General features: G+C 43.7%; 1 protein-coding gene across 1 annotated transcript; it reads left to right on the top strand.

Annotated features, from left to right (window-relative positions):
• Positions 1 to 344: 344 nt before the first annotated feature.
• On the top strand, positions 345 to 13403 carry rnf217 (ring finger protein 217). The gene is made up of 7 exons (XM_041959248.1): positions 345 to 1401; positions 5096 to 5317; positions 5457 to 5621; positions 6663 to 6760; positions 6856 to 6959; positions 8518 to 8589; positions 9340 to 13403. Exons 1-7 carry the CDS (start codon positions 421 to 423, stop codon positions 9417 to 9419), a joined length of 1722 nt encoding a protein of 573 aa, XP_041815182.1. The 5' UTR covers positions 345 to 420; the 3' UTR covers positions 9420 to 13403.
• The last annotated feature ends 367 nt before the right edge of the window (positions 13404 to 13770 follow it).

Here is a 13770-nt window from a genome sequence, read left to right as displayed (position 1 = left end):
CACATTAGGTCTGGCAATTTGAGTAAATAAGTGCTGCTAAACCTAGTCCATACATACAAAATTAAATCTGATCCAAATCTTACCCTAGTAACCCTCACACCCTAAAAAAAAAAAAATCAAAAAACCATAAAACCCGGATCAAACTGCCCCCTTTGACAATCCAGCCTTGGCCACTCACGTACTGCTGGAAGTCTTATCAGCTCCAGTGATACTGGATCCGCTGTGATATTTGCCGATGCTTGTGCCAGTCTGCCAGGGCCGGACTCCACCACTAGGCTTCCCATCGGCCTATCGCTGCTCTCCGACACACTGACGACGACACCCGGAAGCGCCGAGCTGCCTGTTTGTTTTGTTTTGGTAGTAGGAGTTGGGTAAGAGGTGGACAGACGGAGGTCCGTGCGGGAGACAGCCGCTCGCTAAATGGGGAAAGCCGTATCGGGGATGGAAGATGACGGACCGACAGCCGACGCCTGTAAAATGCCGAGTTTAATCAGCAGTTTCGATGAGGGGAGGGTGAAAGTGTCCCGCAACCTGCCGACAGAAACTTCCCTCGCGGACAGCAAAGTTGAGCGGCCGGTCCGAGATTTGAGCCGCCGTCTCACTGGATCAAACTCATCCCTGGACGGAGGTGAGAGGGAGTCGGAGGAGAGGAGCAGCGAGGAGGAGCGGGATGAGAAGAGCAACAACAACAACAACTGCAACGGCGGAGGAGGAGAGAGGAGGAGGGCGAGCGCGGTGGAGATTTTGAGGAGGAATTTCGGGGTTTCGAAGTCTCCCTCTCTCCGTCTGAACGCGAACAGTCGGATGCAGCGCGGCGCCGAGCAGGAGGACCACGACGGAGACGTTAATAACGACGCTACAAGCGGTTCCGGGAGGGAATGTGGCGCCCGCGAGAAGTCCGACCGCGAAACGCGCGAGGCGGGGACCGAAAACGAGCCAACCTTGAGCGAGTTGACGACTTCGGGTGTCCAAGGAGTTGAATTAGGAACCGTTACCGGACAACGCCATCAGAGGGGTGACGGTGACAGCAACGCGGTCACTTCAAACGAGTCTTTTAACACTAAAGAACACGTCTACTGCACGGTTTACTGCATCGCTAACGACAGCCATCGGAAAGACGCTGAAATCTCAGACGATGAAACGGTCACGTCTGACGCACCAGAAATGGACTTGGAGACCGGACAGGAAGCTGGTTCGAGTCCCGAACCGGCGCCGTACACATTGGACGACCTGGTGGATCCTTTCGGGTATATGGTCCACCGGCTGTCCATTGTGCAGGCCGGTGCAGAGACAACGATGCAGAGTTGCCGGGTGTGCCTGGAAGGGAAATCCATCGCACCCCTGCCCTGCTGCAGGAAGGCCGTGTGCGACGAGTGTCTGAAACTCTACGTCAGCTCCCAGGTTGGTGGGAGGGAGGGTGAGCAAAGGTGGTGGGGGTGGGGGGGTTGTGTAGTGCAGCAGGGTGTCACCGTGCTGAGGCTGAGCCTGTCCCAGAACCAGGCGATGGGGTGATAAAGCAGATGGTCGAAGTGTCCTTGAAAAGCCCAACAGCACAGCCACACACATTTCTGTCACCCTGTCATGTGTTGTGTTTGCCATCTTATCTGCCCCAAGGCAGCGGCATGGCTAGGAACTCTGGGAACCATTAAAAAATGCCCCAGGCCCTCACCAGGAGCTGGCACTGAGCAATCTGGCTGCACGTGTTTTGATTAAGGCTCTAAATTGGCTCTCATAAGGACAGTGTTTCATGGAATTAATCCTAAAATGTCTCAGGCCAACATTTCCAGGTTTCCTCATCTTGTGATAACAGCTGTTTTCCTGTGAATCTGGGTCGCTGACAAGTTCTGCACAAAAATTGGGATCCTGTCAGGGAGGATTTTTACAATAACTGACTGTGCGCTGCTGGATTCGTTCAGCAGAATCTCCTTCTCTCAGGCTCACCTATTTAAGGTGAGCCCCCTCTGGTGCACTGCTTGTATTCTGTTTTACATTAATAGTCCAGTTGCAATCGGACAAAGTCTTTTTCTGTATTGATTTGTTCACGTCCCAAAGTACCTTGTGTCCGTGCCAGAAAATATGCCAAGCATCCCGACAGTGTGTTTTTTATATGGAGAGAGCAGCGCAACACCAAAATATTTTTAAAGTAAGCCAGCCAAACTAGGTCACAGTAGGGACTCAGCATATCTCGTGGCTACAACGCATGCTGGCTTATTCTGCAACAGCTTTCTGCCTGCATGATTTTTGAAAGTTGGTGCTCCTGTTCGTCTATTCTAGTGGCAATTTGCACTCATAAATCAAGGAAATGAATAATAGATGGATGAAACATTTACTCCATTAATTCAGTGTAGCTGCCATGGAAATAGGGACTCAGCAATGAAAGGCAGATTGCCAGCCATTGCTCTCTAACAGAGCCCAAGTGTTCCAGGATCTAATGTTTTTAAAGTGCTTTGTTCATGAACTGGTGCCAGAGATGTTACAATTTTAGCTCCTTGCTACTGTAACCATAATCTGCTTCACTCTGCTTAGATGAAACAGTTTTTATCAGTCATTCAGAGTAGTTTTTATCTGCAATTATCTTGCTTTGATAACAAGGCATGAATAATCATACAGACACAGAGACAAGCAGACTCTCTGATAAGCACGCTGAGAATGAGATAAGGTTGATGTACTGTAAACTATCCTGTGTAGGAGGATTTTTTTTTCCGTTAATGTACTGCAAACTTCCTGCACACATGCTTGGTGTTAACCCTTAGTAGATACAGGAAGCGTTATGTCAGAGAGATCAGAGTACGTGGTCATAGACGGGACCCTTGGAGGGGAATCAGTGCCTTGCGCAGGGGCTGGGTTAGGATGCAGCAGGAGACTGGATTGCATTGGTTTGGATCTCATGTTGTCGTGCCAGTTATTAATCCAGCAACCTACTCGTTAGGCAATATTGTTTGTCTTATTTTAAGAATTAGAAATAGGAATATAGTAGATGTTGATTTTTCTTAAGTTTGAAGTGCCAGTCTTAGAATTGATTCTGCCTTAACAATGTCAGGTGTTTAGATGTATTAGGTGTGTTTAGATTCACTGGGAAAATGAGCTTCTCTCCATCTTATCCTTACTATTTTTGTCCATCTCCCGCAGCCCTGTCAGATGATTACGTACATCTTCATTGGCTCCACCCATCAAGCTTCATATTTGGTTTTATAAACTGGATTTTTGTATGAATTATATCAAAATGGATATTGTTACAATAGATTTTTCAGACACCCAAATTGTCAACGTTTACAGTTTGTATTTGTTCTGCTGCCACTTGGAATGGCAGAGGCTTTAAGTTTCAACCATTTCTCTATTACTTTTAGCTAATTATTTAAATTGTTAATTTATTACTTTTAGATCACAGTTTTAACTGTTTATCCATACTTTTTTTTATTATTTTAACTGCTTGTTTATCACTTTGAGCCATTTCAACTGCTAACTGCAGCTAATAAATTTAACTGCTTATCCATTACTATGGCTTAACTATTTCAGTCTTTTATCTATTACTTTAGCTAAAGATTTCAACCATTAATCCATTACTTTAGTTAGAGATTTCAGCCATTTATCCATTACTTTAAGTAACTTTTTCAACCATATATCCATTACGTTCGCTAATTATGTCAATTAATCTTCTCACTTGCTAAGTAGTTTTCAAGCCCTCTTAATTGAAGCATGTGGTGTTGGGGGTTACAACTGACTTGGGTTGATGGGCAGCTTATTGGTGCTAAAAAATCTGCATCACATCAATTTGTAGTCCTATTTGGTGGTTTATTGTTGTCCTATAAGAAATATGAGGATATTTTTTTTTTATGAAGTAATTTAGATTTGTAGGTAAGTAGTGAAAGTACAAATACTGCACCACATTGTGCACAAACCGTAGCCATTCCAGGCTAGCTATATCGCCCCTGCATACTGACACTGTATGTGGCTTTATGTTGGCTTATATTTTGTCTTATGACAGGGAAAATCCTGAACCCACATTTTAAGCACACCACCCGCGGTGACACATGTATGTGAGAGATAGAATGGAGGCAGCCCTAACCCGTCCAACCAGTCTGGTCATCACAGTGTTTTGGCAACAATACCAACACATCAGCTCTCATGCCTGCAGAGGATACATTTATATAATCATGTAATAGGGTTTTAGTCTTTGTGTGTTTGTGTGCATGTGCTGTAGGGGAATTTTGGGGGTAACACCCTCAGACGCTGATGCTATTGTTCTGCGCTTTGTGCCTGCTGTCATTTCACACACCCTCTCACAGACACACACACTGACAAAATGCCTTATCATGTGTCAGTACAGCAGGTCTCACCATCTTTGATGGACTGAAAGTGTGAGCAGAGAGAGGAGGAAACAGAAACAAACTATGAAATGATGAAGAGAGGCAGAAGTAATCAGAGAAAGAGATGCCCTGAGAGGAAATAAAGTCAGAAAAAGCTACATGGTGAAAAGGAAACAGAATAAGAGATTGACTTCACAGCGGAGCTTCGCTATGACGCTTAATCTATCGTGGACCAGATTAGTTGAGATCTGAACACACACTTGTGTTGCTTGTTTTTTATTCAACCCTTAATGATGGAAAATGTGTGTTCTCATCTAACAAAGTGTTGTAAGATTATGAAATAATGCACCGTGAAGTGACAGCATCCCTTCTATCCTGCGTGCACATGAAAAAATGTCAGGCCCTGACAGTAGTGAGTCGTGTTTGGACAAGGTCGACTCATTATAACTGACTGCTAAGCACTTGGTCTGGACTAGCTAATGTGTGTCTGTGTGTGCTTTGATACATATCTCTCTCTGCTTCCTCCTTCGGCCTTCCATTCATCAACATTTACTCCCTCCATTCTTCTGTAAATTATTAACCATTTCCCATCAGTGGTGTGAATATGCTCCATATGTACGGTGTATTTCGCACTGATAGTCCACCACAATAACAAGGAAACCCACCATATTCAGATCCAGAGCACACACACACACGCACACTGTGGAGCAGGTGATTTTGTAACTCACTATGCAACTGCATCTGGTTTTCCAGCAGTAACGAGCGCTCTTGTCTGTCATGTCTCCCAGGTGCGAATAGCCAAATCTTACATCAGCTGTCCGATCCCAGAGTGCAGTGGCTACCTGGACGAAGGAGTGGTGATTTCCCATTTAGCCAACGAAGACGTGGCGAAGTATCGTTACTTTTTGGAGCTGAGTCAGCTTGACTCGAGCACCAAACCCTGCCCCCAGTGCAGTCAGTTCACCTCTCTGAAGGAGCACAACCCCAACCGCTCCGAGCACAAGTACAAGGTAAGATGACTTTTCCGCGTGCCTCCAACTGCACAGAGCACCAACAAAACATGAGGAAGTATCATAACAATCTGCAATTTTCAGGGATATACATATATGTCTAAAGGTAGGTGTCTTCTGTCTTCTGTCCCAACTTAAGATCCAGTGTAACAATTGCCAGTTTGTGTGGTGCTTTAAATGCCACGCGCCATGGCACAATGGGCTCAAATGTCGCGACTACAGGAAAGGAGACAAGCAGCTACGAACCTGGGCGAGTGTCATAGAGCACGGGCAAAGAAATGCCCAGAAATGTCCGCAGTGCAAGGTAAGAACGGAGGATGGTGGAGGACTCAAACTGTTATGATACTGTGCTTTGCTGTAGAACAGTATGGGCAGAGGAATGCATGTGAGGTGGGTGTGTGTAAATGGAAAGAGGGTTGACTGATGGAGGGTGGAACCATTGTAGATGAATAAATCAATGAGGGTTAAGAAGCATGAGAGCAAGGACAGATGATGGATGGAGAGCTGTAGAGAACGCGATGGAGGCACACATTTTAAGTGCATGAGACCGAGCAGAGCAGAGATGCAGAGACAGTGAACATATTGAAAAAATAATGATGTCTCTGCTGCACAAAACCAAATCTGGTAGACTGACTCTCACAGTCATAAAACAATCCTGGGCTAAGTTAGTCTACACAATATCTAATTTGACTGTCAGAAGATGACTAAAGCGAGACAGAGATTAAGCTAATGACCAATTTATGGGAACTGTTTGCTCACAGCAGCAAACACTTCCCATCTGTGCTCATCGCGGTGATGCTCAGTGTCTCTGAATTTCTGCTCTGGAAGCAGAAGAGAGGATCCTGTTTGACTGTGAAGCCAACAAATTGGTGTCACGCTGTGTTTAGCTGGAAAAGAGGCTGAGAGCAGCTGAAGTTAATGCCCAGTTTATAGAAGGCTGCCCGCTGCTGCAGCAGCCAAAAAAGCAAAGATCCCTTAAGTGTACTCCTGCATGCGTTTTAACAGTGTGCTTCAATAGACGACACTGAGCCAGATGCTTTTAGTTTTCAGCACGAGAATAAGAGTAAACTCTGCTTGTGTCGCATTTTAGTGTTGCTATGATTGTCCCAATTTTACAACAAACTGAGCTGAAATGACTCATTATAGTACGATCTGGAAGTAGAACATAAAGATGAATTCAAATTGGGTTCAGAGATTAGAGTGAGGGAACTTCTAACTTTTGCTGTAATACAAGTAGCTCTTTAACAATATGATGTATAGTATATAGTAGAAAACAAGACAGCTCTCTTCTTTTCGTCCTTCCCAGCTTGCTTTAGCATCTGTTTCAACTTCTGTCTGTCTGTAGATCCATATCCAGCGTACAGAGGGATGTGACCATATGACATGCACGCAGTGTAACACTAATTTCTGTTACCGCTGTGGAGAGCGCTACCGACACCTGAGGTTACAACTTTTTACTTTCTTTTTCAACTTTTTTTTGCCTTCTTCATCCCGTCCTGTGTGATGATCTGATTTCATCTTAAACTTCCTGTCGTCAGGTTTTTTGGGGACCATACATCCAACCTCAGTGTGTTTGGATGCAAGTATCGCTATCTACCTGATAAACCTCACCTGAGACGGCTAATTAGAGGCTCTGTGTGTGGTAAGTGTGTGTGTGTGTGTGTGGAGAGAGTCTTGAATCTGACATTCATGGTCCCCAGAGGATGAATCCCATTGACCTTCTTGATCATCTGACCTTTCCTGTTATACCATGATCAGGCCAAAATTTTATTTGTCCAATATTTAAGTTTGTCATCAAATAAAAGTGTAGATCAGTGTTTTCCAAAGCCCAGGATAACATCCTCAATGTCTTATTTTGTCCACAACCCAAAGATATTCAGTTTACTGTCATAGAGGAGTGAAGAAACAAGAAAATGTCCAAATTTCAAAAGCTGAAGTCAGAGAATTTGACTTTTTTTACTGTTAATAAATCTCAAACCAATTAATCGATTATCAAAATAGTGGTGATCAATGTAATAGTTGACTACTAATCGATTAATCGTCGCTGCAGGCTAATCCCATCCTAGAAGCCTTTGGAAATGCCAAGACTGTCAAAAATGACAACTCTTCCAGATTCGGAAAATTCATCAGGATCAGCTTTGATGTCAATGGTTATATCGTTGGTGCCAATATCGAGACTTATCTGTTGGAGAAATCCCGTGCCATTCGCCAGGCCAAAAATGAGAGGACCTTTCATGTCTTCTACTACTTGCTCACAGGGGCCGGGGATAAACTGCGCAATGAACTCCTCCTTGAAAATTACAACAATTACCGCTTCCTTTCCAATGGCAACGTAACAATTTCTCTATTCTGCTCTATTCTGATCTATTCAGTGTGGCAGTTACCATTATTAGGCTCTTATTTGCCAAATTTCCTATGTAGCTCAGAATGCCCATGACCCAAAGTACATCAGTATTACCATGTTGCTCTCAGCCGTGGATTGTAGTTGAAGATTAGTGAGAGCATCAGTGATAGAAATCGCAGTGGAGTAGCTTTTTTCTCTTCATGTGCTGAATAAATACCTTAAAATGTTGCTGTATTGCCTAATGGCCTGTTGAGACTCCTACTGAGAGCAAACAGCCACTTCTCATCTGTCATGAATTTACCCCAACAGCAATGAGCACTTCCATATTTAAGGCCACTGAGGAGAGCTTTATAATGGAAGCATCACACATCATAATATATTAGTTCTTATTATCCACTCACAGCTATCAAACATATCCATGAGCAAGCCTCCAGGAAGTTCAGCTTCTTTGGTAAATTTGTTTGACTCTGCTCTCCGTGACAGCTACAGCTAGTTCTACCAGCAGGGTGCCTGTTGAAACTGGAACTAATTTGTCCCTTAACAAGACTCATTTACCCATCACAGCTCTTTTCACTGTCTTCACAACATGGGTTGTTAGCGGAACAGATTTTGCATGTAATAAGGGACATTTTACTGGAGAAGTTGATTTTTTTTCCCCTGCTCAGCCTTCAGCTGTCATTCCACAGTCAAATTGTTGCAACGGTGGCCAAATATCTTAAATACGTTGCAGGGATGCAGCATTCAAATTTGAGCAAAAATGCAACAAACCAACACGTTGATTTCTGACATTTATTCATTATGAACCATTAAAATTCTGCTCCTCTCTCTTTCTCTGTTTTTTTTTTTTTCTCTGCAGCCACTAAGGTGCTGATAGCTCCTGTGGTCATTTTGCTGGTCGTGGTGCTTGGAGCTCTCGCACTGGTGATAGGTAACATAATTATACGCATGAACACACATGCACACTAATCAGGATGAAGCTCCAGAGGGAGCGGTATACAGATAACGGCTAAATGGTTCCACTGTATTACAGATATTTTTTCCACACAGCCAAGCAGATACACTGTCTATGCAAAAAAACAAACAAACAGTATATATCATGCCACAAACACACCTGCATATTGGCATGCATGACACACTCAGTTTCATGCATGAACACAATGCGCACATGTCCTCATATAAAGTACAAGTAAACTGTTTTGCATCCAGATTATCGCTCTGTCACTGTCACTGGCTTTCACTTCCCGAAGCTACATTTAGCAGCAATATCATCCAGCTGCTCTCTGTGTGCACTCTGTCAGACAGTATTGTGAACTATTGAGGCCTCAGACGAACTGTAATTAGTGTTAATCTCTTTCCCGTGTCTGTACGTCTGACAGATGATTCGCTGCAGGCTAACATGCCGTGATGGCAGATTCATATTTATTTTTGGCATTATTAGAACCTGTGTTGTGCTGCTGTCTGTCTTCCAATTCTCTTTCTGTCTGCTCAGAAAATCTTTTCTACTCAAATCTGTTTGCAGTGTGCTGTAAGATGGAATAATCAAATTAAATCCATATAGAAAACTCATCAGAGCTCGTAATAGTTTATTAAATGTATTATTAGTATTATTAGCAACAATGATCGTTTGCTCCATCCATCTTTCTGCCTTCATCTCTACAACCACCACCTCTGTCTGCAGGTTTGGTAGTTTTCCCAGTCTACTATGTGTGCAAGAGGAGGAAGAAGCAGCGCACGCAAGGCTCCGGAAGGTGGATCTGAAACCGGCCCCGGACCTCATCCAGATCACGCACACACAGCTTGAAAGACGACGCCCACATCTCCTCAGGGATGAACACGCCGGCCCGAGTCATCGCAAAACTCTGAGCTGAACATCGCGAAATTAACACCGGCAATTAGGCAAGTACATAAACCAGTAGAGCCATGCCTGGACAACACACGCGTCATCACGTCGGGAATATTTGTCTCTCACAGGAGCGCCAATGCGAAAGGAACGCTTTGTCAGGATATTCAAGCGCAGAAGCAAATGTGACATCCGGAGCAACCGCTGTCTCGTAAAGTGTTTGAATCCTTTAAATCTCAGCTAGATTTCACAGCCGTCAGCTATTTCACTCAGTGAACTTTCTCGCCGGCCAACTCTTTTCCCGTGACACATGACAGGAAGGTTCAGCAGTGTACATTTTCAGCTTTTTTTACTCCTCTGCCACACATTTAACAGCAACTGTCTTTCAGGAGAACAAACGCAGTTAATAGACAGGTACAGTTTTGTTTACACCCTCACTGGTGAGAACGTGTGAACTGGAGCCTGTTGATTTGCCTGATGTGATGACACACTCTTGTGGATGGAAGGTTTGAAATGTTTGACAGTGTCGGATAGCAGAAATCATGAACGCTGACTGCTGGAAGACTGTGAAGCGGATAGGAGGGAGCTCGCAGATGGATAACAAGTGTGGGGAGATAAAATGTTCCTCATTGAACTTTTGCAAAAGCTTCTTCAGTCATTTGTGCTGCAGTTCACAAGTGAAAGATGGAAACTGAACTTGGAACAAGCCATGATAGAAAAATGAGGTGTCACTGATGCATCAAGCCTGGACATTGTTGATCATCCTTTGCTGGAAACTCAGTTTTCATTGGACATTGAAAATTCCCATAGAGGTTCAAGTGTTTGACAAGCACACACTTTTAAAAAAATAATATGATAGGACAGACCTTGTGATGGAAGGATGATGCTTCACTGTTACTGGCTGATTTGGATTAGCTTGACTCTGCCTGATCTCAAGGTTTTCTGAAAGGTTTGATCAGATCGTGTTTCCTCACCCTAAGAGCAAACTATTGGAAATGCCAAGTTTTTAGCAAGCCTCCATTGTTTTCTGTTGAATCCTCCTCCTTCTGTCTGTCCCTGTCTTCCTCACGTCCCTTTGCCCCCCCCCCTCTCTGCCTGCCTGGCTGGATGATGGCTCACACACCCTCCCTGCCTGGCAGGTGGTCTCTGCTGTGCCCACATACTGTATGCCAGTATCTGCATCATCAAAAAAAAAAAAAAAAAAACAATGCTGCTGTGGCAATTGTGCCAAAACAAATCGCTGAATGTGGCAGGACAGACCTGTCCCTTTGTTAGATTTTGTGTTATTTGTGTTTTAGGGGTTGCCTGTTGGTTTGGGTGATGAGGCTGTGAGTGTGTGGTGGAGTCTGCAGAACGAAAAGGACTTAGGCTCTCTGTCAGATCACTTCGCAGGAGAAATGACTGAACATACAATTAGCAAATGGCACCTGGCGGCAAACAGAAGTATTTTAAGATTTCGCTTTGAATTTTTATCTAGTCTGGGTGATGGTTTGCTGAAGAGCTCAACAGTTTGTGTTTGAAGAAATGAGTTCAGAGGTTATCATCAGGTTGCTGTGCACTGAATATGTGGTGGATTCGATTTGGATGTTCATTATTAGGTCATCGGGTTTCGATGCAGAGAGTGTTTTTTGTCACATTTTTTGCGGCGATGAGAGGACGTCCGTCTGCTTGAGAGTTCGAGTGGTGACGTGGTGGCTTTTTAATGTACACATGCGCCCTCCGTCAGCTCATTCACGCTGGCACATACTGGGAGAAAGCACACACGTGGATCGCTGCCAGGAAGCAGGAGATTTACAAGAGCTTTAAAGGTCATCACCTGGCAGCAACCAGCTTGCTGTCCTTCACTTATCCCTCTATCCTCTCCTCCCTGCTGTCATTCCCGAGTTTTGAAAATGGGCGCATGTCCGCTGGAGCTGTGGCAGGTGTTCAGCCACAAAAATCCCCCTAACTGGATGCTTTTGAGCCTCTGATATGTGGAAATAACCCAGAGCTGTGGGTACCTGTCGTGCACGCTGCTGTCAAGTACATATGGGTGTGTGTGTGTCTGTGTGTGTTCATCCCACCACTGAATGGAGCGACCTGTTTTTTTTTTTTTTTGTTTTTGTTTTATTGTATTATGAACACGTTTTAATGAAGAGACTTGAGGAAAAGACACACAAAGACAAGGATGAGCACAATATGTCTGCACATAGGAGCTGCCACAGTGAGAAAAACATGATAAAATGATAAAAAAGCTGTTGGGAAACATCTCCTCTAGAAGTAAACACTCACAGTTAAGATAATAAGTCGTAACCAGTGGATGATATCCTGAGTGTTACAGCACATTTCATCACTGACTCTTCACTAAAACCAGGACTTAAGGCATGAAGGAAAAGCACGGTTGATGTATGTGCATGCTGGACATTTAGCAGTGCAACGCCATGAGCTTGGCTTTTGTCCCAGGGATCCGAAACATTTTCTACATCTAGGAGTTAATAGATACCAACTTTTCCTAAAGGGCACAGAAAAATTGATACACGCCGCTTTCAGTAGGTCTTGACTCTGGGTTTGAATCCACTCTCAGGGAGTTTGCTTTCTGTTCACTGTACCCAGAGCTCTCCATCTTCTGTACGTGAGCTGTGCCACACAAACTGCTGAACTGCACCGTAGAGTCAAAACGCTTCTGATGTGTTTGCCCAGAGCTGCTTAGAAACCGTATTTAATTCCAGGAAGCAAAAACAGTGTAGTGTCAGAAGCGATCCAAACATCTCAGTGATGCGAACGTTGTCTGTGTTTCCCGGGCTGACTCAGCTGCTTTGTGAACGCTGCGTGAGGGTCAGGGCCTGAATCTAGGACTGAGAAGTAGAACAAGAAAATATGCATTAGTTCTGCAGCACTGGGAGGTTGAATGTGTAAGTTATGCGCCACACAAAAACATCGATCTGCTCAATTGTTCACTTGCATCGTATGCACTCATGTTTTATGTAACCAGCTTGTACCACACTGACATGTTGAAATGCTGCATTTTATTATTTGTTTGAATGACTGACATGTGATTGACATATGTACTTAAATTGTCTTTAGCACAGAGAAATGCATCAGCAGAGAGAAGTTAGTTTAATGTACTGGGGCTGTTTTTTTTTTAATGTCATGAACATACATTTTTAATATCTCCATGGAATTTTATTGAAAACGTTGCCCCACAGTTTTCACTGCACCACCGCTGAAACGAGTAGTCCATCAATTTACTCACTGGCAGAAATGAACAAATAGCATCATCGATGTGTTATTAATCATTTACATCATTTATTAAGTACCAATACCTAACATTCGGTCAAAATAAGCAACGTGTTCGGAGCACGGGTTTACGGTCAGATTTATTTTGCTGTCAGACAGTGATTACAAAGGAGAATTAGTTCTACCTGGTCAGGACAAAGGTTAATGTTTTCTAACATGTTCTGGTTGACCCCTCATGTCTGATTTTTCACATTTATAAGTGTTAATTCGGAATTCTGCTCGCCTGTTCAAAATGTCAAAATGCCACGTGGAAATGCCATCATTGCTTTGTTTTGTTGTATTCTTACATGTGACTGACTTGATTGCTGACATCGCTAATCTGAACACTCAGCAACTGTTTGGGCAAAGCTTAACATGCAACAGTTCATTCAGTGACATGAGAGTTATTTTGGCCAATAATATTTCCTTTGCTGGGGTGTATCGGCTGGCTGATGCCCCTGGCCTTTTTGTATGTGTTACAGTTCCAGTGATATCGGCATAAATATGCAATAGTGCCTTCACAGCCATTATAGATCAGGGTTTGCCAACCTGTGGTTCAGGGCCCCTGCGTGACTCCAAAGATAGCAAATGGGGGTTAAAAAAAAAAAAGATATGGGATAGATATGGGGCGCCTAATGTAAGTGAAACCACTGGTGAATATATCAACAGTGCAATCAGGTCTTCAATTAACAATTTGTGTTTTTCTGCTAAAACTGTGATTTTAATCACTAAAGATTAAACCAAACCTCTAAATTTTTTACAAGTACCACATTACAGGGTTTCAGCTACGTCCCAAATACTCTTGTACTTTTGCACAAGTTAATCTGTCACTTTACTTTGGCTCATACCCACCTCACTCTTAGGACTCTGTAGATTAAAACGAAGAAGCAGCAGCACTATGAGGCCTGTTTCCAACACTGGATGAGGCATAAGGCTGGTATGGACTAACATGCTCAGTGAAGGACGTGACCATACCAAAAAGAAGTGTCATTTTCAACAAATCGAAAGTCTAAT

The sequence above is a fragment of the Chelmon rostratus genome, chromosome 18 (genome assembly GCF_017976325.1).
Source record: "Chelmon rostratus isolate fCheRos1 chromosome 18, fCheRos1.pri, whole genome shotgun sequence".
NCBI classification, from domain to species: Eukaryota; Metazoa; Chordata; class Actinopteri; order Chaetodontiformes; family Chaetodontidae; genus Chelmon; species Chelmon rostratus.
This window is presented reverse-complemented; position numbering and strand designations above follow the sequence as displayed.